The sequence below is a fragment of the Cervus canadensis genome, chromosome 12 (genome assembly GCF_019320065.1).
Source record: "Cervus canadensis isolate Bull #8, Minnesota chromosome 12, ASM1932006v1, whole genome shotgun sequence".
NCBI lineage: Eukaryota > Metazoa > Chordata > Mammalia > Artiodactyla > Cervidae > Cervus > Cervus canadensis.
This window is the reverse complement of record NC_057397.1, coordinates 35,674,507-35,700,362: the sequence shown is the minus strand read 5'-3', so window position 1 is coordinate 35,700,362 and position 25,856 is coordinate 35,674,507. Positions and strand designations below refer to the sequence as shown.

The 25,856-nt window shown below is 40.5% G+C and overlaps 1 protein-coding gene across 1 annotated transcript in view; it reads right to left on the bottom strand.

Annotated features, from left to right (window-relative positions):
* Window positions 1-875: 875 nt before the first annotated feature.
* The window catches only part of LY96 (lymphocyte antigen 96), a 30,354-nt gene continuing 5,373 nt past the window's right edge, over window positions 876-25,856 (bottom strand). Inside the window, exons 2-5 of the mRNA XM_043483750.1 lie at window positions 16,124-16,213; window positions 11,291-11,419; window positions 1,938-1,990; window positions 876-997 (exon numbers count right to left, since the gene is read on the bottom strand). Of these exons, the coding sequence (XP_043339685.1) occupies window positions 899-997; window positions 1,938-1,990; window positions 11,291-11,419; window positions 16,124-16,213 (371 nt within the window). The 3' untranslated portion in view covers window positions 876-898. The remainder of the gene's footprint in view (window positions 998-1,937; window positions 1,991-11,290; window positions 11,420-16,123; window positions 16,214-25,856) is intronic.

Here is a 25,856-nt window from a genome sequence, read left to right as displayed (position 1 = left end):
AGCCAAAGAAGATCCACACCTATTACTGATAAGGGATAAGGGTCAGGTAGAGTGGATGCATGTAACTGAAGCAGAGGGAACCGTGTGGGTGAAGGCTCTGGAGCAGGAGGGAGTATGGCACATTCTGGGACCCAGAGAGCAAGGGAACGGTGGTGGGGAAAGGGCTGGGGAGGGAAAAGGTGGGTAGGGACTAGCAGACCCTCCAAAAGATTCCACCTTTATCCCAAAAGGGACCAAAAGCCATAGGTGGGGCTTGTTTTTGTTTTCTTCCATGTGCACCATGAGCTGTATTTTGAAAGTATTACTGAAACTGCCTCTGTGAAGGATAACTTACCTGAGGTACCCAACCAGGTGTAGGGTGGTCAGTCAGGAGGCAGCAGAGGAGTCCAGGCAGCCAATGCTGGCGACTTGTTCCAAAGCAGATGCAGAAAATGGAGAGAAGTCGAGCGACTGGGGAGATGATATTTATTACCTGTGTGCTACAGGCTGAACTATGAATTCTGATAATTCACAAGCTGAAGCCCTAACCCCAGTACCTCTGAAGGTGACTAGATTTGGAGACAATTAAGGTAAAATGATGTCACTCGGGTAGGCCCTAAACCAATGACCGGTGTCCTTATAAGAGATTAGGGTTACATGCCCAGAGGGAAGATGACGTGAGGACATAGGGAGAAAAAGGCCATCTACAAGCCAAGGAAAGAGGCCTCAAAAGGAACCCAACCTGCTGACAATTGGATCTCAGATTTCTAGCCTCCAGAACAAAATAAATAAGTATTGTTGAGGCCACCTACTCTGCGGTATTTGCTATGGCAGACCTAGCAAATAAATACACAGTGTAAAAAATATTTTAAGTGAAGAATAAAGCTTCTGAAAAATAAAAGCAAATACTTGATTTATTCTAATTGAAATCAGGGTAATGTATGACAGTAAAGTTCAAGCAAAAGAGCTTTTCTTCAGTGTTCCCCTCGATGGCTTCTGTAATACAGTTGTATTGTCCCTAAAATGAAATACAAGTAATATAAAATGTTAGATGCTTCTATCTTGCATGGCTTTTATAAGAATTTTGTCTTACTAGCAGAAAGCTACTTAATACTTTCTGTTTTCTAGACTAGCCTACGAAATTTTCAAACATTAGAAATATTGATAATTTGAAACAAAATAGGTAAAGAATATGTATTATTAATGTTTATTTTAAAATAGTTAACCAGAAGTGAAATTTACAAAGTTTCATTGCACTTCTAATGCAAATATCTAAAATTGCCCATCATTATTACTCATGGAGGCAGGTACTGAGTTACACACAATGGTCACAATGATGCTTTCACCCAAAGATCATTCATCATATTAACAATGAGCATTTGCATTACTTTTAGCAACATATGTTGAAATTTAAAAAGAGTTTTCTTGGGCTTTCCTTGTGGCACAGTGGTGAAGAACCCACCTGCCAATGCAGGAGATATGGGTTTGATCCCTGGTCCAGGAAGATCCCACATGCCATGGAACAATTAAGCCCGTGTGCCACAACTCCTGAGCCCACAGGTGTCAACTGAAACCCGCTTTAGGGCCCACACTCCACAACGAGAGAAGCCACCGAAATGAGAAGCCTACACACCAGGACTAGGCAGCAGCCCCGCTTATTGCAACCAGAGAAAAGCCTGCACAGCAACAAAGACCCAGTGTAGCCAAAATTAAATGAACAAACAAAATTACTAAAAAACAAATAAAAAGGGTTTCCTTTGGTGTACGTTTTCTATTTTTCCATATTCTACAGGAAGAAGAAATAGCAAAATATACAAAATCAGAAAAAGTTAAAAAAAAACCTTGAACGTCTTAATCTTGAATCAGTATTTTTAAAAGTTGTGGACTGCTTTTTTCAAATTCTTAACACATCTGTTACTACAAAAGATTAAAGAAGTACAAAACGACTTGAACAATACCTTAGAAAATCGTATTCCCCTGAAGGAGAATTGTATTGTTGTGTTCACAGTCTCTGCAACCAAAATACAAAAAGTTATTGGCCAACATTAGGTAATTTTGTTTTTTTTTGTAGCATGACATGCATGCAGGAGACGTAAGAGACACAAGTTCAATCCTTGGGTCAGGAAGATCCCCTGGAGGAGGGCATGGCAACCCACTCCAATATTCTTACCTGGAGAATCTCACGGACAAAAAAGCCTGGTGAGCTGCAGTTCATAAGGTTGCAAAGAGTTGGACACGACTGAAACTACTTAGCACACACACACATGTACCTTTTATAATCTTATAAAAGGTATGACATGTACCTTTTATAATTCTACTACTGGCAAAAGTAATCCAAGCAAAATTGTAGAAAAATAACGAATCTTATCCCCTGCCTATGACTCCCCTGTGGCTTCCTCTGCCACCCTGAGCCCCTCTCGGTATCAGCCTGTATCTCATCCCCTAGTGGACACAAACTTGTAAGATCCACTGGTCTCAATAACGAATGAATGATGAACAAGTTAGTGCTAATATGCTTCATCCCACGTTACATTTGTGCATGTTTATTGTTGCTGCGTCTCAGCAGGAAATGATAAAGAAAAACGTTCCTAAAGGTGGAGGAGAGTTTTGGGAGGCAGCCAGGATATCAAAGCTCCTTTCAACCCCACCACTGAGAAGCCTAGGTATGTAGTCACTGTTGAAATGCACAGCCATGGGCCTGGCCCCGCAGAAGCTGTGGGAAACAGTTAGAAATTCAGGGAAAACCCACACTCCATTGACCCAGTCAGAAACAACAAACAAGTGAACTTAAAGGGCAGGGATAGAAAGAAAAATGCTTTGAATCTCTAACAAAAGCAATAGTGACCAAAAATCTTTTTTTAAATTTTTTATTTATTTATTTTTATCTTTGGCTGTGCTGGGTCTTCATTACTGCACAGGCTTTTCTCTAGTTGCAGCAAGTGGGGGCTACTCTCCAGTTGAGGTGCATGGGCTTCTTATTTCAGTGGCTTCTCTTATTATAGAGTATGGGCCCAAGAGCATGCAGGCTTCAGTATTTCACACACACAGGCTTAGTAGTTGTGGCACATGGGTTCTAGAACAAAGGCTCAACAGTTGTGGTACACAGGTTTAGTTGCTCTGAAGCACGTGGGATCTTCTGGGACCAGCGACTGAACCTGTGTCTCCCACCTTGGCAGGCAGATTCTTTACCACTGAGCCATCAGGAAAGCCCCCAAAATCTTTTCTAAAGTAATAAAAATAGCCAAATGCAAACTATAATGATTACTGTTCTCTGAGTTAGCTAAAGACAATCTTTAACAGCAAATGATTGGATAATGTCTGCATCTATACCTTCTTTTTCCCATATAAGGATTTATTTATTTGCTTCTGGGAGTATTCTTCTTAGGGGTGCTCATACATTGAATTCAGTAAAGTGACCATATCTTAATGATCTGAGGATCTTTCATTCAAGATTAAATTGAATTCAAATTTAATAGTTCAACAAATATTTATTGAAAGCCTACTATGCACCAGGGACTCGGGAGACAAGGTTAGTACAATACCATCCTTCCCCTCAAAGAGTTAAAGTCTCCTGGAATACAGACATGCAAATAAACCAATACAAATTCACTGTGTGATGAAAAGATGCAGTAAGGATGAAGGCAGGATAGTATTTTTATGAAGAGTGATGCTTCTGGGGCCTGACCTGCTTGAATTTGAATCCCAGCTCCTCTGCTTACTCAGTATGTGACCTTGGGCAAGTCACTTAACTTGTCTGTGCCTCAGCGAAATGATGATGGATAATAACATCTATTTCATAGGATTACTATGAGGGTGTTGACTGAAAAAAATGCACAACCTATAGTTGAGAACTGTATTTTATACGGTGGACATACTGGGGACTTAAGCCCAGAAGACGGCTTCTCAGGTAGCTCAGAGGGACTGCTCCAAAGAGATAAGGGAGGAGCCAGAATACATAGGAATTCTTGCAAAAAAAAAAAAACACTGCAGTAGTTGGAACATCAAAAGATTCCTATTAAATAAAATCTAAACATCTCAGGTTCATGAATTTAGCACTTTTCTATGTATGGGAAGATGCTCATTGAATCTTTCCTTTGATATGTACCTCAGACATGCCCTAGATCTGAGGGCCAGTATCATGGGCCAGTATCTTGTTTTCTCCATCCTGAATCCCCTGACAGTCTACTTTAGAGGGAAGGGGTGGGAGCAGCTGCAGTGGCTGACAGCTTAATGGCCACAACATCCTCTGTTTACTGATATGGCAGATGACATACTTTGTAGACACGAGCTATAAAAGTTAATACATGTAAGTACTCAGAACAATGTCTCATTAAATGTTATTAACATTCAAATGTTATCTATTATAACATTAAACGTTACTCCTTTCTACAACCCCCATAGCATCTTGTGAATAATAATGATGCTGTTATTAATATTATCAGTGACGTTAATATTCTCATTGATGTTAATGTTATTATGACAATTGAACTCACATAAAAGATGGGAAGGTAGGTAGGGAGTATATTCCAGGTGGTTGGAAAAAGAGGAGCAAAGGCAGGAAGGTGAAAATCAATATACTGATAGTTTACAGGTATGCCTGAAAGGGGCTCAGTGTTATAAAAGCAAAGAGGCAGCAGGAGTGTGAAGAAGTAAAATTGAAGAAGTTAGCATGAATTGACTCAGACTCCACAGGAAGAGAATGGTGGTGATAGGGAAACAACCAAGGGTGTGAATTAGTCAGAATTTGTTTAGAGAGTTCAGTCACATGACTGTACAGTAGCTGGATTTGAGGGGACACTAAAAGTCAGGGAGACCAGTCAGAGCCCAGGAGGCAGTGATATCTATGAAGAGACAGGAGGTAAACACCCCTCATGGCCTCCACCTCAGGTAACCTTCCTCATCACACTCTACCTAGTCATCCTGCTGCTTTCCTTGAGAGCACTTACTGTAAAATGAACCTTATTTCATTTTCATCTTTATCTTCTTTCATGACTTAGTGACCACCTTGTTTCCTCCACTGCTCTACAAACTCCATGAGGACAGGGGCTGTGCTTTGGTCACTTCTGAATTTCCAGCTCTTGGTACTACCTGGCCCCCTGCATACCTGGTTCTAAGACCAGCTACATAATTTGCAAGGCTAAGCACAAAATGAAAGTAGGGACCCAGGGACTTCCCTGATGGTCTAGAGGCTAAGACCACTCCCAGTGTAGGGGCCCAGGTTTGATCCCTGGTCAGGGAACTAGATTCCACAGGCCACAACAGACCCAGCACAGCCAAATAAGCAATTAAACATATTTTTAAAAAAGAAAGAAAATGGGAGGGGGAACTTATTCAGAAATCTGGGGAAACATTCATTAAAGATACCAAAATACAAAGTTTTTCCTTTCTTTCACAGTCTCTCTTTCTCTCTCCAGATTTGCCATGATAGTTTTTTAATCTTTTTTTCTTTCAGTTTTACTGAGATGTAATCGACACAGCACAGAAGTATATGGTGTAGAGCATAATAACTTGACTTACACATGGCGCTAAATAATTACCACAGTAATTCATCACCTCATAAAACCAAAAAGAGTTTTTTTTTCCCTTGTGATAAGATCTTTCAGGATCTACTCTCTTAGCAACTTACAAATAAACCACACAGCAGTGCTAACTACAGTTACTGCCGTAGTTTTAATTTGCTATTTAATCTATTCAAAATAAAACAAAATTTTAAATTATTAGCATGAATTTTACCATTCCTCTTTATATTGTATAGTGTCAATTGTAAACACAAATATCAGAGCATTTAACTCCAAGGCAGAATCACTGAAGTTTCACAATTTGTATTTCAAGGCTCATCCCCAGAAGGTGCCTGAAGCAGGTCAGAAGAAACTGTTACAAGCCAGACTCAGAAAATTCAGAAGGAGGTTGAGAAGGTCCTCCAGGCATAGAAGAATCTGAGGCAATGTTCCCTGCACCAGTCGCAAGGTAAGTGTAGAAGTTCGCAGGCACCCAGGGGCTGCTCCAAAATGACGGGAGATGGCGTTGAGGGTAGGTGCAAACTGTGGGCCTGACAGCTGGTTGACAGGATTCCCCTGCTGCTGCCAGACGTCTCATACTCCAGAGGAGGGCAGGGAAGCCAAACCAGGCATTATTCTCCACCACAGGCCTGCAGACCCACACATGACCCTCAAAGGTTTTGCAACCTCCATAAAATACCTCCATAAATTACCTGCTGTGGAGGAGGCTGTCTGGTCCTCATCTAGTCACCCACTAAACACTGTCGTGGTGCGGCCAGTCCAGGTGGGGTGGTCACTGCCATACCCCACCCCAGACACTGCAGGACACTGTGCCTGACCCTGACCCTCCCAGCTCCAGGCCTCCACCAGGGCTAGAGGGTAACAGGTGTCCCCAGATGGGACAAGATAGGGGATGCCAGGAAGGGACCAGGGTGCTAACAGGACAGTGAACCGCAGGAAACCAAGAACCTGTCCAGGCTAGGTGGACACATATACCACTGTCCCATCACACTTTGTATACAAAACACACGCTCAAAGATAAAATGACTAAGAATCTCAAGGCTGCAATCCCAGAATAGTAAAGCCCAAATGTGAAGACCTCCTGAGAATGCGGCCCTGGTTGTGAAGTAAACACTGCCAACTTCGTGAGAGAGAGTGATGGATGGGACTAGAGTCTGAGGAAGAAATCAAGAGTAGCTCCCAAGGGACTTTTCTGATGGTTAAGACCCCATGCTTCCACTGCAGGGGGCACGGGTTTGATCCCTGGTCAGGGGAACTAAGAATCTGCATGCTGCATGGTGCAGTCAAAAAAAAAAGTAACTCCCAAATTTCTATTTGGGATATCTGCCTGAATGTCTACCAGGTCAGGTGGGAAGAAGGAGCTCTAACCTCTTCTGTGGGACAGCCCTCTTTTTCAACTGTTTTTCTTTCCAAGAAAGACATATCTCCCATTCTCCTCTTATAGGGAGTTAGTGTGAAGCCTCTTGAAGAAGCCAAAAGAGAAACAAGGCAGTTAGAGAAAAGAAAGATAGAACCTCAGCTTAGACCCTTCTCTGCTCTTCCCAAAAGGTATCCACGTAGCTCACTAGTGGTCCCGTCCAGGTTTCCCTGCAACTATGCAGCACATAGGACCCAAGCCTCAGATGGTGTTATGGGTTGCAAAGTGTCCCCCCAACAGATATTCAAGTCCAATCCCCCAGTATCTTGAACACAGACTTATTTGGAAGTAGGATCTTTGCAGATGGTCAAGTTAAGATGAGGTAATTAAGGTGGGTCTTAATTGAATATGACTGTGTTCTTATAAAAAGGGGTAATTTGGACATGCAGACTAACATGTATAGAGGGAAGACCACACAAGAAGACACAGGAGAAAGTTGGTCATCTACAAGGCAAGAGTCTCCTCAGGCTGCCTGAGCTAGGAGGGAGGCCTGGAGCAGATCCTTCCTAACCAAGAGCCTTTAGGGGGAGCACAGCCCTGCCAACAGGGTCTCTGACTTCAAGCTTCCAGAGCTGTTAGACCACAATCTGTTGTTCTAAGCCACCCAATTCTTGGTACTTTGTTACAGAAACCCTAGTGAAATCCTGAAAACAGGGCTAACAGACATTAAATTTAAAATGCCTTTGAAATATCCACTTATTTATTCATAAATGTCTTTTTGAAAGAAATGAAGATGTGTGTGTATTTGTGTGTGAGAAGAGGAAAGAGTATGTGTAATTTTTATCTTCACTTGCCCATATTCCTAAGTATCACATCCTAAAAATGTATGACCTTTCTAACAACAAGTCGTTGAGTATGTTCCTTACTCATTTGACTCGCAAATTTTCAAAGGTCTGTCGATAGCATCAGTGCTTCTTAAATCAGAAATGTCCTAATCTCTAGGCCCATGTACTTAGCTGCCAAGTGAGTTTCTTTATCTGAAAGTTCCCAAATTACCTTAAGCCCAACATGCCAAACCAGAACCCACTATCTTTCTCTTTAAAAATCTGTCCCTTCCTTTTACACACATCATTTCCAATCATGGCACTTCTATCCATCCAATCAACACCCTGGAGCAGTTCTTGATTTATTTGATGTTTACCTGCCACATCAAATCAGTCAGCAGTCCCACCACTCCTGTCTCCCCAAATACTCTCTGTTGTCTCCTTCTCTTTACTCCCAGGGCCTCCCTCATGGTCCCTTACACAGCCTCCCAGCTGCATTTCCTTCCATCCAAGTTTCTTACCTCAGCCAAAACCCACCTCCTTCTGAGACAGGTTGGGACCTGGGAACCTTTGCTATAGTATCTACACCTGGACAAATGTCTCCTCTAGCAACAAAACAGAAAGATACTCTAAGGGACTAAAAATAACTGCAAGCATTGGCAGTTGGGGCAAATTATGGACAACAGGATACAAAAAGGCCAAAAAAAAAAACCCAGCTGCCACTTCTGAAGAGCCAGGAGCAAAAACAGGGTGTTGGGAGCAGAAGTAGGGTATTAACGGAGTAGGCAAACCACCCGAGTAACTCCTCCAGCCCATCCTGGTGTTTAGGCGCTCAGTCATGTCCAACTCTTTGCTACCCCATGGACTATAGCCAACCAGACTCCTCTGACCATGGAATTCTCCAAGCAAGAATACTGGAGTGGGTAACCCTTCCTTTCTCTAGGGGATGGTCCTACTCTCACTCCATATAAGGAACCAGCTGGCCCCTCCTCAGAGAGTGAGCAAAGAAATCTGTTACTTATTTACTTCCCCTGGCTGCAGCAGGGGCCCCCATGGAGACTTGCCTGAATTTCCTGCCTAGCCTCTTATCGTGGGTAACACTTCCACAGGGACACTGCTGCTGCTGCTGCTGCTGCTGCTAAGTCGCTTCAGTCGTGTCTGACTCTCTGCGACCCCATAGACGGCAACCCACCAGGCTCCGCCGTCCCTGGGATTCTCCAGGCAAGACCACTGGAGTGGGTTGCCATTTCCTTCTCCAATGCATGAAAGTGAAAAGTGAAAGTGAAGTCGTGTCCGACTCCCAGTGACCCCATGGACGGCAGCCTACCAGGCTCCTCCGTCCATGGGGTTTTCCAGGCAAGAGTACTGGAGTGGGGTGCCATTGCCTTCACCACACAGAGACACTAGTTATCTGCAAAAATGGAAATCTTGTTGGGTCACCCCTACCCACTAACAACAAGATCCAAGCCAGTATTTAATCCATGACTTACACTACCCTAGCCCCTTTTCTAGGTTCATCTCCAATTTCCCACAAACATATTCTGCTTGACTACAAAAAAAAAAAAAAAAGCTACTCTCCAGGGACTTCCCTGGTAGTCCAGTGGCTAAGACTCCATGATCCCAATGCAGGGGCCCTGGGTTTGATCCCTGGTCAGGGAACTTGATCCCACATGCCACAACTAAGACCCAGTGCAGCCAAATAATTAAATAAAAACTTTTTTGAAAAAAGCTACTCTCCAAATAAACTATATTTTTTCCTGGCTAGACAAGTTTGCATATGCTGTTTCATCTCAGGGAATGTCCTTTTTCCTCACTCTCTAGGGTTCTCAGATTTAAGACTAATAAAATAGTCTCTGAAGCCTCTTGAGTTCTCCTGTCATAGTAAATTGATAACTATGCAATTAAAACTAAGAGCATATAATCTATTAGCATTTATGACATTTCATTGTAACATTTGTTGCCATGACTATCTTTCCCAGAACAAGGTGACCTGAAGAAAGAGAACCTATAGATGAACTTTGAATCACCACAACCAAAATCATGATTTGCTCAGATTAGGTTCAACAGATGTTTGTGGAAGGAAGGAAGGGAAGTGAGAAGAAGCAGGCAGTCTGGGTTGACTCTGATACATCTTCAATCATAAAAAAGTGAGACTTCGAAAATTCATACAAATGTCAACATAATCCCACAGAGATTAAGTAATTGTAAAACTGTTGTATGAGAGAAAGGGACACTTTTTAAACAGTAATCTGTCAAGAGAATATCTTTCACTTTTTTTTGGTCATTGTTGCTTTTTTGGTGGTTTTTTTTGGGGGGGGCGGGGGGAGTGGGTTTTGGCCATGTCATGCAGCTTGAGGAAACTTAGTTCCCTGACCAGGGATCAAACGCACGCTACCTGCAATGGAAGGGCAGAGCGCTGACCACTGAACTACCAGAGAATTCTCAGGGATTTCTTTCAAAGAGAAAGAAAGTATGGTCCAGTGGAAGAGCAGTTCTTAGAGGCTACTCCATTACCAGATCTCCAAAAGACCAAGGGCACATTGCTGAACCACTGCAGACATCAGTTTCCTCCCTTATAAAAATGACAGGACTATAAAGTCAGGAACAAAAATACATACTTAATCACCATAATTCTTGATTCTCACACTGAGCACTCTACTAAAATCTTTTTAAAACACAATTTTTTTTAAACACAGATTCTCTAATTTTATCCTTAAAGCCACATAAAATAGGTTTCCTTGTCCCCATTTCTCAGAGGAGGAAAGTGAGGTTGATAGAGGTTAAATAACACCCAAGGCCACATTGCCAGTCGGTGGAAAAGCTGGGACATCGACTCAGGTCTTTATAACTCTGAACCCAGACTCATATCAATGCCAGCTCCACAGTGTGTATGTGGCTTGGGAGTGGCAGATAAGTTAGAGATGAGGAGAGATGGTTGGTTGGGAGACACATCTTGAAGCTTCATTTGTGTAGCAAGAGATTGATTCACTTAAAAACATTTTGTTCAAGGAAGGGGGCAAGCTGCTGTCTTGTGGGATCTTAGTTCCCTAACCTGGGGTAGACTTTTCTAGTTGTTTATGCTTTCCAATCTTTAATAATGTGAAAATATAATATATAGAATTTTTTAACTATTTAAAATACTACCTTAAAAATTATTATGGAAAAATTCATGGGTTTGCAATAATTATCTTTAAGGTCCTAAACTTTGAAATTTTATGATTCTGTGAATAACTCCAGGTGGAAAAAGAGGGAGAAAAGACATTGAAGGAACCAATGTAACTGCATAGAAAAAGCTACTATGTTTTTATGAAAAATAATAAATGCAATCTTTAGAAAACAAGAACCATAACGAAGGGTAAACGTACAATGTTAATCTAAACAAGGTAAAAATTTTAATATCTCTTCAAACACACCCAAATAAGTGTCATCTTAATAATAATCCAATAACATAGTTGTAAAATGTTGTTTAAGCTGCTAAAAGAAAAACATTGGGTAGAAATGAAGAATTATTATTAGAAAAGGAACTTCACATTTTTAAAGTACTTAATTTTCACAGCACTCTCATAAGACATTATATTCTATTCTGAGAGTAATATGAATTGAATGCTTACCTCCCTTCAGAGCTCTGCAAAAGGAAAAATCATCATCATATCCTCGGCAAATAACTTCTTTGCGTAATGGGAAATTCATGGACTTAGTAGATAGATAGATATTGAAATACAAGCTTTTTATATCTCTTCCTTAAAGAGAAAAAAAATTCATTAGCCCTTCAAATAAGGTTATTTTTTTTATAAATGTTTAATAACCAACATTGACTGTATACTTAAAATATGCCTTGTGCTTTTCCTACATTATTTCATTTAATCGTCATAACTACCTGTAACATGGATAGCATTATCCTGTTTTGTAGATGAGAAAACTGTGGTTCTGAGAGGCCCACTAGTCAATTGTAATCAAATAGAATGTTCCACAGTGAGAATTATCTGTGCTATGCCAAAAAATAGAAGAATCTATATTTTTGAGAAAACTATCAAACTGAGAATACAAAATTTCTGATTGTTGTCACAGTTCCACTGTTCCACAGATTCAAAAGAAAGGGAAGGGAGAGGAAGTAACAATAATCATAATCAACTCGTGCCCACGCTTTAGTAGTTTTGATGAAAGATTTCTTGGAGGACAAAATTGAACCCATTGATTACAACTTAAATAGATCAACTTTTTATTATTTCCTTATGATCTCCTTATTACCAAGGAACATGGAAAATTCCAGGAAGAAGTGCATTTGGCTCATTTCTTCTAAGTTATTCAGTTGGCCTAACTGGATAAGATGTACAATCTTTTATATAATGAAAACAAGTACTATAACCACTACTTTGTGGAAAATATTTTCCTAATAAGGTCACCAAGGCTCATTGCAGCCATAGTGAAAAAAAATGTTTTTCTATCTTTACCTTGAGCTTGACTGTGCTTAACAGAACTGTCACCTTCTTTCTCAAAACACTGTTCTTCCTTTGGTGTTGGTGCTGCCACTCTCTTCTTGTCGTCCTTAAACCATTCTGACTCCCCTCCCCAGTCTAGCTCGTTGACTCATCTTTCTTAGGGTTCTAACTTCAGTGCTTCTTAATTTCACACTGCACACTCTCCCCAGCTTTAAATACCACAAAGGGTAGTAACTTCCAAATCATCATGTTTGGTCTCAACTTTTCTTTTGAGTGCCTGTCCTCTGTGCTCATTCAATATCTCTACTCAAATGTCACTTATTACTACCCCCAATAGATCCCAAATTGATTTCTTCATCTTCATTACCAAATCAGCACTAGAATTCCTAATCCTGGTAAATTCTACTGGCCTCCTTTCATCCCCATTACCACTATCTTAATGCAGGTCCTCATTACGCTGAGCCTAAAGTACCAGCAAACTTCCTTATTTGTCTCCATTTCTCTACTTTCAGGGTTAAGTGTAGAGAAGGAGAACGTCATACAGTCTGTTTCACATAGTGGCCCCCATGGTACACTCCATGGACTTGGACCTGAACCTCTCTCAAAGCAGGAATGTGTATGGAAGTTGAAGACCTGCTTTCATGGGGGATGTCTTGAGATAAAGGCACATGGTAGCATGGCATCCAATGATGATGCAGAACAAAGAAGCTTCTTCCATTTCTGTGTGGAACACACTGATTCTAGGCTTCAGTGATTCCAAGAAAGAAAGTGTTGCTTTGACATCTCAATACTTTACATCTTGAGAAGCTTCTTGCCCTTAGACATCACTGTGGTCATGTTAGAGTTCACTGTGGTCACTGTGAACAATGGTCAAAGTGAAGTATGACTCGCGTGCCTCAGCAGCTCAGGGATATTGATGTTGGAGTGACAGACTGGGACATGGTGGCTCTTGGGGCTTTGGTGAAGAGAACTGTTTTTGAGCTCACCTATGACAATTTTGGGAACTTCTGGAAATAACTTTGAGGAAGGTGTATGATCCAGCTGTATTTGTCAATTAATTGTTTTAATTAACAATTAGTTAATTGTTAATAGCGACATACAATTTTATAAGCAAGGCTATGAAGTCTTAAAATAAATGATTTCCATTCCTAACCTATTTTTGGTTCAAGATTACAGTTATAGCTCTTACTGAAATTAAGTAGAGATAGGGCCACAAAAATATGGTTGATTTCTATTAATATGGCCCACGATTTCACACAGATGTTCTAGTATAATCTAGGGAAACCCAGGTCATAAAAGGAAAGCATTATAAAAAATATGACCAAATGATATTTTAATTACTGAATTAATATAATGTTACATAGATGTCATGTCTACTAAATGATTAAGGTATTTGTGGTGGCCTTGGAGGTATACTGCTCAAAACTCCCTTCCAAAGAATCTGTGAGGAGGAGGGCAGTAGGCAGAGAGCCTCCAGCTACTGCACTTTCAGAGACCAGACCCTCACGGTCTGCTCCTGTAATGACGGTGACACCAGAACCAGTCCACTCCTGCCTGTCATGGGACACATGTGACACGCAGAAGGCTCCCCACTTACCTTGCTGAGGGTGTCTCAGGGATTCACTTTAATCCGATGATCATCCTACCAAATTCTCCTTTCTTCTCTCTCATTTCAAAACTATCAGGCCAACCCAATACCTCAATCTGAATCTTCTTGCCTGCTCTGGCTTCGTCTGTTCATAAGAATTTCCCTCCCCCACCCCCACACCCTGCAAAAAATCCCTTGTATGTCTAATTCTTTCTTGGTATCTGCGTTTCAGAGAACCCTAAGTAAAACTGTGTTGTATTATTATTACTTGGATCTGGAAGGTCTGCTTCCTGTGTGTAAGGGCAATGGGCTTACTTGAAAATGAGGTCATTCATTATGTAAATAATCACTTCTGCAAACACACACAAATACCACAAACGTATTTGTGGTGTGTGGGGTAAAGCACACCACACAGACCAGAAAACAAAACCTGAGAAAAAGAGGAAGAAATTATAGAGCTTTCGTTGGGCAAAAATTTAGATTATTTTAGGGGATTAAGGGATACATGCTACTGTGTGTAAAATAAGCAACAAGGATATATCATACAGCACAGGGAAATATAACTATTACTTTGTAATAACTTTAAATGAATTGTAATCGATAAAAGTACTGAAACACTATGTTCTACACCTGAAATTACTATAATATTGTAAATCAACTACACTTCAGTTAAAAAAGTTTAGATTAATGCTTTCACCCTTGGCTAAGAAAGTGGAGCAAACAGTTCATTATTCTTTCCTCTGTGCTACCACTAAGCCTTATTGCTATCATTTCACTTTATCGTACTTTATTATCTACAGCTCTGTCTATCCCATTGCACTGAGAGATTCTTGAAGGTCAAGAGAATGTCTTACTTATCAATGAATTCACAGTACATACCATAATATTTGAAATAAACTACACATAACTAAGTATTTTTAAATGAATAAATTAATGCAGAAACAAAGTATCAGGATACAGGTTAAATGATTAGATTCAGGAAAATTAAAACATGTTTATTATCTATCATTTCTGGATTCTCAACTACCCTTTTTCCTATAAGCTGGAGAATTAAACTCAGGAATAAATATTTCTTAAGCTTATTTATATAAAAGCACTTTTTTTTTAAAAAAGCACTTTTTAAAAGTATAAACTCCAAATATAAGCTAGGATGTAAATGATAATGGTGATGATGAAAAAATAATAATGACAATGATGATGATTACAACCGAAGTTTCCTGGGATCTTTACCGGCCACAATTGACTGGTAGGAAAGGATGAAAGTTGGTTTTGGGGGATGTTTTTGGCTCTGCTGGGTCTGCACTGCTGCACATGGTCTTCCTCTAGTTGTGGCAAGCAGGGGCTTCTCATTGCAGCGGCTTCTCTTGTTGCAGAGTATGGTCCCTAGGGGCATACCGGTTCACAAGCTCTAGAGCACAGATTCAGTAGTTGTGGTGCACAGGCTTAGCTGCACTGAGGCTTGTGGGATCTTGTCTGACAAACCAGAGATCGCATCTGTGTCTCCTGCATTGGCAGGCAGATTCTTAACCTCTGGACCAGCAGAGAAGTCCCAGGAAGAAAGTTTTGTGTATTTTCACAGAGCCTCAGATCCAGCCCAGTGCTATCACCATCATCCAATTAACTTTTACTAAGATGATAGCAAATAAAATCAGAGAGAGAAAAGAAATAAAACACAAAGCAATGCTTCTTTTCATATCATCATCACCATATACATATATATTTTTTTAGAAAGTTCACCTTTAGGGAAAAAAAGAAGTCCTGGATTGCTCATATACAAATCTTTGACTCATGAAAACCCTTACTTATCAGCTGAATAGCTAACAAGGGATATAGGTAGTAGATGGTTAGAAGTTTCAAATTGTTTCCATTTTTACCATGCCATTATAGAATCCCTCCTCATGAGTGTGAGTAAGCCTAGTGACTTGATTCTAAAATATAGAAAATAGCAAAGATAATAGGGTGGCACTTTCATCATTATGCTATATAAGACTGTGACTTCTATCTTGTTAGCTGTCTCCCTTGTTAATTTCAAGGAAACAAGCAGCTATGTTGCAAAGGCCCAGAGAGCAAGGAACTGAAAGCTGGCCAAGAGCCAGACAGAAACTGAACACTGTCAACAACCACCTGAGCTTAGAAGTGGGTTCTTTCCTAGGTGAGCCTTCAGAAGAAACCCTGGCCAACATCTTGACTGCAGCCTTGGGGGAGACCTTCTGAAGCTGACACAGCTAAGCCATGGCCAGACTACTGACACACAAAGACTTGTAAGATAAAGAATCTTACTGTTTTAAGCCATTAAGATGATGGTAATTTGTTGCATAGCAATAGAAAACTAGTACACATATATTTAGAACTCCATCATTTATCACTGATATTTCTGGAGCCCTTTTAACTGATCAAGAACAAAATTCTGGACTTACTTGGAATGAAGTAGACATACAGCATTCCACGGCTTCCCTTCAATGTTATACAGGGCTCAGAACGTATTGAAACAGGAAATTTCAAGTTATCTAAATGGAATAAAGAAAATGTCAATAAAATTAAAATAATTTTAAGTCATTTATAATAAGTGTTCTGAATATCAGTGCCCCCCGCCAAAACTACCTTTTCCATTAAAATTTTATAATGAGCAAAATTGAGAGTAGTTAAAAATATTGTCCTCCCCAGAAGAGTGAAGTCAGCCAGATGGCAGATAAAGTCCTTCTTCCCCCTACAAACACAGCAATATAGCAACAATTTATAGACAATTTCCCTTTGTGAGAAATCGGAAACCAACTGAGAGTTTCCTGCATCCTGGAGAATGTAAAACCAGACTCACCAAGTCAGTAGTGAGGTTCAAAACATCTCTCACCAGAGACACTGCTCCTGGCTTAGCATAATGAGGAAGAGATACCCTACCCCTCAACTTCACTCAGAAGGGAGGAGATGGTTTATGCATTCAGAGCCCCAAATGTTCCAAGGAGATCCCCAGAGGACTAAAGAAAGAAAGTCTGAACAGTCTTACAACTAGTAAGGAGACTGAATCAGTAACTGCAAATTTCCCAAAGAAAAGTCCAGGGCCAGATGGCTCCACAGGAGAATTCTACCAAACATTTAAGTCAGAATTAACACCAATTCTTCTCAAACTCTCCCCCAAAAAATGAAGGAGAGGGCACACTTCCAAACTCATTTTATGAGGCTAGCATTGTAAAGCCAGACAAAGACACCACAAGAAAATTATAAGCCAATATCCCTGATGAATTTACATGCAAAAATCCTCACAAAATACTAGCAAATTTAATTCAATAGCACATTAAGAGGATCACATACCATGACTAAGAGGCATTTTTACCTGGGATGCAAAGGATAGTCCAACATACAAAAATCAATTAACCGATATGCCACATTAATAGACTGAAGAATAAAAATCACATGACCACTCAATAGACAACAAAATTCAACACCTTTTCATGATAAAAACTCCCAACAAACCATAATTAGAGGAAATAGCCTCAACATAATGAAGGCCATATATGAAAACTTCATAGCTAATATCATACCCAACAATGAAAAATTGAAAGTTTTCCCTCTAAGATCAGGAGCAAGACAGGGATACTCACTCTCAACAGTACTGAAAATCCTAGCCAGATAAATTACATAAGAAAAATAAATAAAAGGCATCCACACCAGAAAGGAAAAAGTAAAATTTTCTGTTTGCAGATGGCAAATTTTATATATAGACAACCCTGAAGACTCCATTAAAAATTGTCAGACTAATAAAAAAATTCAGTAAAGTTACAGGATACAGTATCAAAATACAAAAAATCAGTTGCATTTCTATACACTAATAATGAACTATACAAAAAGAAAATTAGGAAAACAATCCCATTTACACTATCACCAAGATTATAAAATATCTAGGATTAAACTTACTTAAGAAGGTAAAAGACTTGTTTGTTGAAAACTACAAAACACTGATGAAAGAAATTAAACAAGGCACAAACAAATTTAAAAATATCTTATGTTCATTGGGCTTTCCTTGTGGCTCAGTTGGTAAAGAATCTGCCTGCAATGCAGGAGACCTGGGTTTGATCCCTGGGTTGGGAAGGTCTCCTGGAGAAGGGAATGGCTACCCACTCCAGTATTCTGACCTGGAGAATTCCATGGCAGAGGACCTGACAGGCTACAGTCCATGGTGTGGCAAAGAGTTGGACATGACTGAGCGACTTTCACTTCACTTCCTTAGAAGAAGTAATGATATTAAAATGTCCATTTTATGCAAAGCAATCTACAGAATCAATACATTTATATCAAAATCTCAATGACTTTTTTTTTACAGAAATAGAAAAAACAACTCTAAAATTCATATGGAACCATAAGGATGATAAATTTGAGAAAGAGGAACAAATCTGGAAGCATCACATTTTCTGATTTCAAACTATATTGCAAAGCTATAGTAATCAAAATAGTATGGTAGTGTCAAAAATAAGGCCATATAGACCAGTGGAACTGAACAGAGAACCCAGAAATAAATCCACATGTATTCTGCAAACTAATCTTTGACAAGGATGCCAAAAGTGCACAATGTTTAAAGGAAAGTCTCTTCAACAAATGGTGCTAGGAAAACATGCAAAAGAATGAAACTGCACCTTTATCTTATACCACAAACAAGAGCCAGTTCAAAAGGGATTAAAGACTTAAACATAAGATTCAAAACTATAAAAACCCTGGAAGAAAACACAGGGGGAAAACTTCATGACATTGGATTTTACAATGATTTAATGGATATGACACCAAAACAAAGGCAGCAAAAATATAAATAAACAAGTGGGACTATATTAAACCAAAAATCTTCTGTACAGAAAAGGAAACAATCAACAGAGTGAAAAGGCAGCCTATGGAGTGGGAGAAAATGCTTGTAAACCATATATCCAATAAAGAGTGGATCTCCAAAATATATAAGGAATTCCAAAAATTCAATTGTAATGAAACTAACAATCTGATTTTAAAATGAGCTAAGGACTTGAATGTTCATTTCTTCAAAGAAAATATGCAAATGACCAACAGGTATATGAAAAAACGCTTGTCACTAAGCATCAGTTCAGTTCAGTTCAGTCGCTCAGTTGTGTCCGACTCTTTGGGACCCATGGACTGCAGCACACCAGGCCTCCCTGTCCATCACCAACTCCCGGTGCTTACTCAAACTCATGTCCATTGAGTCAGTGATGCCATCCAACCATCTCATCCCTCTGTCATCATCTTCTCCTCCCACCTTCAATCTTTCCCAGCATCGGCATCTTTTAAAATGAGTCAGCTCTTCGCATCAGGTGGCCAAAGTATTGGAGTTTCAGCTTCAGCATCAGTCCTTCCAATGAACACCCAGGACTGATCTCCTTTAGGATGGACTGGTTGGATCTCCATGCAGTCCAAGGGACTCTCAAGAGTCTTCTCCAACACCACAGTTCAAAAGCATCAATCTTCGGCGCTCAGCTTTCTTTATAGTCCAACTCTCACATCCATACATGACCACTGGAAAAACCATAGCCTTGACTAGATGGATCTTTGTTGGCAAAGTAATGTCTCTGCTTTTTAATATGCTGTCTAGGTTGGTCATAACTTTCCTTCCAAGGAGTAAGTGTCTTTTAATTGCATGGCTGCAATCACCATCTGCAGTGATTTTGGAGCCCCCAAAAATAAAGTCTCACACTGTTTCCACTGTTTCCCCATCTATTTCCCATGAAGTGATGGGGCCAGATGCCATGATCTTACTATTCTGAATGTTGAGCTTTAAGCCAACTTTTTCACTCTCCTCTTTCACTTTCATCAAGAGGCTTTTTAGTTCCTCTTCACTTTCTGCCATAAGGGTGGTGTCATCTGCATATCTGAGGTTATTGATATTTCTCTCGGCAATCTTGATTCCAGCTTGTGCTTCATCCAACCTGGCATTTCGCATGATGTACTCTGCATATAAGTTAAATAAGCAGGGTGACAGTATACAACCTTGACTTACTCCTTCTCCTATTTGGAACCAGTCTGTTGTTCCATGTCCAGTTCTAACTGTTGCTTCTTGACCTGCATACAGGTTTCTCAAGAGGCAGGTCAGGTGGTCTGGTATTCCCATCTCTTTCAGAATTTTTCACAGTTTATTGTGATCCACACAGTCAAAGGCTTTGGCATAGTCAATAAAGCAGAAATAGATGTTTTTCTAGAACTCTCTTGCTTTTTCGATGATCCAGCGGATATTGGCAATTTGATCTCTGGTTCCTCTGCCTTTTCTAAAACCAGCTTGAACATCTGAAAGTTCACAGTTCACATATTGCCGAAGCCTGGCTTGAAGAATTTTGAGCATTACTTTACTAGCGTGTGAGATGAGTGCAATTGTGCGGTAGTTTGAGCATTCTTTGGGATTGCCTTTCTTTGGGATTGAATGAAAACTGACCTTTTCCAGTCCTGTGGCCACTGCTGAGTTTTCCAAATTTGCTGGCACATTGAGTGCAGCACTTTCACAGCATCATCTTTCAGGATTTGAAATAGGTCAACTGGAATTCCATCACCTCCACTAGCTTTGTTCGTAGTGATGCTTTCTAAGGCCCACTTGACTTCACGTTCCAGGATGTCTGGCTCTAGGTGAGTGATAACACCATTGTGATTATCTGGGTCGTGAAGATCTTTTTTGTACAGTTCTACTGTGTATTCTTGCCACCTCGTCTTAACATCTTATGCTTCTGTTAGGTCCCTACCATTTCTGTCCTTTATTGAGCCCATCTTTGCATGAAATGTTCCCTTGGTATCTCAAATTTTCTTGAAGAGATCTCTAGTCTTTCCCATTCTGTTGTTTTCCTCTAGATCTCTGCATTGATCCCCCATGTTGGAGGTCAGGGGCGGTGGCCGAGACTAGCTACCCCACTAAGCATCAGGAAAATGCAAATCATGAAACCACAATGAGATGTCACCTCCCACCTCTTTTCTTGTTTTGATAGTAGTCAGATTGGCTACTATCAATAAAAGAAAAGAAAGATGACAAGAGTTGAAAAGGATGTGGAGAAACTGGAATGTTTGCACACTGCTTATAGGAATGCAAAATGATGCAACTGCTTTAAAAAACAATATGGAGATGCCTCAAAAAAAAATTAAAAATATTACTACCATATGATCCAGCAAACCTACTTCTGGGTACTTATCCAAAATAAGTGAAATCAGGATCTTGAAGAGACATTAGCATTCCTACATTCACTGTAGCACTGTTCACAATATCCAAGGTGTGGGAACAACCTAAATGTCCATTGACAGATGTATGCATAAAGAAAATGTGGGATACACATACAATGGGATACTATTTAATCTTTTTTAAAAGAGGAAATTTTGCAATATGCTACAATATGAATGAACCTTGAGGACATTATGCTAAAGGAAATAAGCCAGTCACATAAGGACAAATATTGTATAATTCCATGTATCTAAAACAGTCAAATTCATAGAATCAGAGAGTGGCTAGTAGTTGCCAGGGGCTGAGAGGAAGGGGAAATGGGGAGTAATTAATCACTGGGCATAGAGTTTCAGTCAAGCAAGTGACTAAGCTCTAAAGATCTGGTGTACAACTTCATGCCCACAGTCAACAATAATGTACACTCAAAAATTTAAGAGGGTAGATCCCATGCCAGTGTTCCTATCACAGTAAATTTAAAATTTAAAATTCTGTACAAATACAAAAAAAACCTCCCTATAATGTAAATAGATTAGTGTTTTAGTGCCCTTATATTGTTAAGGTGTAGTTTGAAGGTAGTGAATTACTTTAAACTCTGTGGAAGTGGGTGAACTCCTCAAAACATATTTTCATAAAATTACTTGTCCCATTTTCATACTTTTTAGCCTGTTCTTTTCTACATTGCTCTTCTTTACTCTACTCTCCTCACCTTTTTGTACGTTCCATTGGTTAAAAATAGAAAATATACATCAAGTAGAGTTCTAGTAAATGTTAAGTGACTGAACACATGAATGAATGAATGAGTTAATAAACAAATCTTCCTAAGAAGAGCTTATAAAAGCACTGAGGAGGAGGAGAAAGAGACTAAACCAGTTTTATTTAATTTGCCCCTAAATGCAACCCTTAAAAATTAATGTTAACATCTCTCATTCAATGAATTGAGTTTCCCTGCAATAAAATTCTCACAGAATAAACTATATTAACAGTCATTTCACCAAATCATGGATGTTGACAAATATTTGATGAAAGATGCTCATTCCTGTGACAATTACAACCAAAGAAAAACACCCCAAATTTGCAACAACATAGATGAAATTTGAGGGCATTATGCTAAGTGAAATTAGTCAGAGAAAGAAAGACAAACACTATATGACTTCACTTTTATGTGGAATCTGAAAAACAAACAAACACAGAAAACACACAAAAACAAACTCAGAAAACAGACTGGTGGTTGCCAGAAGCAGGGGGTGGAAGGTGGGAGAAATGAGTGGAAGGGGTCAAAAGGTACAAACTTCAAATATAAGTAAGTAAGGGGATATAATGTACAGCATGGTGATTAGAGTTAATAATACTATTTTGCATATTTAAAGGTTACTAAGAAAGTAGATCTTTGAGGGGCATGTGGGGGGAACATGCTTGTGACTTTCAGACTCTTGGTGCCCCAACCAGGGGATGAACCTGGGTCACCACAATAAAAGTGTTGAGTCCTGAACACTGGACTGCCAGGGAATTTTTTTTAAAAAATAGATCTTAAAAGTTTTCAGCATAAGAAACAAGATTTATAACCTATGTGAGGTGTGTGTGCGAAGTTGCTTCGGTCATGTCCAATTCTTTGTGATCCTATGGACTGTAGCCCACCAGGCTCCTCTGTCCATGGGATTCTCCAGACAAGAATACTGGAGTGGGCTTCCATGCCCTCCTCCAGGGGATCTTCCCGACCCAGGGATTGCATGTGTGTCTCTTATGTCTCCTGAATTGGCAGGTGGGTTCTTTACCACTAGCACCACCTGGGAAGCCCAACTATGTGAAGTGATGGATGCTAACTAGATTTATCCTGGTGCTCATGTCACAGTATATACAGATATCAAATCACACTGTATATGTGAAACTGTAGTAATATTATATATCAATTATATCTCAAGTTTTTAAAAAGTGCTCAGAGGTGAGTGAATAAATACTAATTCTCAATCACTAAGTCATGTCTGATTCTTTTGTGACTTCATGGACTATAACCCACCAGGCTCTTCTGTTCATGGGATTTCCCAGGCAAGAGTACTGGAGTAGATTACCATTTCCTTCTCCAGGGGATCTTGCCGATCCAGAGAGCAGACCCACATCTCCTGCTTTGGCAGCCGGGTTCTTTACTGTTGAGCTACCAGAGAAACCCAACTGAAAAATATTGTGCATCTATTTATTGAATTAATGTAAAGTCATTAACCCCTGGTGACTCAGACGGTAAAAAAATACACCTGCAATGCAGAAGACCCGGGTTCAAGCCCGAGGTTGGGAAGATCCCCTGAAGGAGGAAACGGCCACCCCCTCCAGTATTCTTGACTGGAGAATTCCATGGACAGAAGAGACTGGTGGGCTACAGTCCATGGGGTCACAAAGAGTCTGACAATACTAAGTGACTAAATAAATAAATTTATATTAAAAAAAAGACTAAGTGACTAACACTTTCACTTTTCACTTTCAAAGTCATTTAAATAAATTTTTAGGATATTTAATGATATAAATGTTTGTGGCATACTATCGAGTTTCAAAGCTGCTGGTTACCCAACAGTATACCCAATATGATTCCATTTTTACTGTTTTTAACATGTTATTACATATCTAAAAGAATATTTAGCAAAATAACAAACTGTTCATAGTGGTTAACTCTTAACTAATTGACTTATGTGCCTTATTGTCTTCTTTTCCACCTAGGTTTTTGAAGGTTTGCATAATTAGTGTACTTATTCACTTTCTTACCACTGAAAAGGTTGACGTGGTATTGAAACATGGGCACTTTCATATGCATTGCCAAGCACAGTGCAATGTGTTTCTTCTTTCTCAGTGATAAGCTTGTAGAAAACCATCAGAGCAAGCCAATCAAGAGTAAAGCTGGGAACAAGTTAAAAGCAGTGAATCACCACCACCAACTGTCATAAGAGCAATTCTCCACTTTCAGTTAAGGTTCCTAATGTCTGAAGTTGGTCTGATTATGATAAAACCATCAAATCAATCCAATCAGACAAATGGTCAGAATACCCCTATGGGTGCTCAGTTTTGAGCCAGCACCACAGCAAGGCAGGGTGGAGTATAGAAGTGTAAGCTTAAACTTTACATCAGGAAGCCTAAGATTTTTCTAGAAAGACAAGACCACCATACATTTTTAAAATGGAATCATTGATAAATCCAATGTGAAAGTTAAGGGAAAGAAATAATTAGGGATACCCCTGGTTTGGGGGCTAAGGAATTAGGTAGATAATGTCATGAGGAAGATTTCGGAAGAAACAGATGTGGAAAGGAGTGTAAATGAAAAGTCCTACCTCCAAATGGCTGTTAGACTTCCCAGTGGCCATGCTGAGTCTGTAGAATAATAGATGAATCATGGTGATATGTACAGTTAACCTTCCTACTGTTACTGAAATGCAAATCCATTCACCCAATGCACAGATGAGGCCAAATAATACAAAAACAGTCCTGAGTGTTCATTAGAAGGACTGATGTTGAAGCTCAAACTCCAATACTTTGGCCTCCTGATGTGAAGAGCTGACTCATTTGAAAAGACCCTGATGCTGGGAAAGATTGAAGGCAGGAGGAGAGGGGGATGACAGAGGATAAGATGGTTGGATGGCATCACCGCCTCAATGGACATGAGTGTGGGTAAACTCTGGGAGTTGGTGATGGACAGGGAGGCCTGGCGTGCTGCGGTCCATGGGGTCGCAAGGAGTCGGACACAACTGAGCGACTGAACTGAATTGAATACAAAAACGGAGTTCGGGGCAGAGAAAAGTTTACTGCAAGGAGACGGGTGGCACATGCCTTAAAAAACCCCAATTCCCTGAAAGCTCTCAGGAAAGCCCTTTTCTAAGAAAAGAAAAGGAGGGTCGTGGGTAGTTGTTGCAAACATCTTAGTGTCAGAGCCTTTGCTCTTCAGGTCAGGTCATGGTCAGGTAACCAAGTTCCTATAAACCTCCACCAAATGAATGTGATTCTCTGACAAGAAAAGCCAGGTCCCCAGACACAACTTCTACCCTGCCAAAGTCCAGTCCTGAGAGGAGGCAAATCTCAGCTGCAGGCTCCCTCAGGGCCAGGTCCCCAGATGCTGCCCAGCTGTCATCCCTGAGGGAGTCAACCACCCAGAATCTAATCTGCCCTCAGGCCACCCAGACATAGGGGGCAAGTCCCCCAGACTGCGTCCCAGGCAGATGGCTGCTGCCATGAGGTCACAGAGATGGGGATGCAGGAGAGGTTTGCCGCTGCTTCAAGGCCTAGGCCTGGCCAGTGGGTGGCCATGGTGAGGACTCTGGAGCCCAGCAGGACACAGCCACCAGCCTGTTCCTGAGTTCCAGCTCTCGCGCTGGCCCAAGGCTGGGTAGGCTAGCGGGCCCCCGAGGGAGAGGGGAAAAGGCTGGGACCCATCTCTTACCTCAGACTCAGCCAGACAACTGCCACTCTGCCGTCCTTTGGCTGAATGGACCACTAATGGTCACTGGTTGATAGTTGGTCACTTGGAGGCGGGGCCACTGCAGCACCAACCAATGGCTGAGCAGGACCACTAATGGTCCGCTCAGAGGCTGGTGAGGCAAGTAACCACAAAGGCCAACCGGCCACAGGCTAAGGGCTGCACACAACAGTGCTCTATTACTGTGTGTGTGTGTGTGTGTGTGTGTGTGTGTGTGAATTCAGTCGTGTCCAACTCTTTGTGACCCCATGGACTGTAGCCCACTAGGCTCTGCTGTCCATGGGATTCTCCAGGCAAGAATACTGGAGTAGGTTGCCATGCCCTCCTCCAGGGGATCTTCCCAACCCAGGGACCCAACCCACAATCCTCTGTGACTACTCCAATGCAGGCGGATTATTTATACCGATGAGCCACTGGGGGAGGCCCTCTATTACACTAACACCCATAAATAAGACAAAAGTCAGGGGTTCCTTGAGGATGCCAGCTATATATATATATTTTTTTAATATTTATTTGCCTG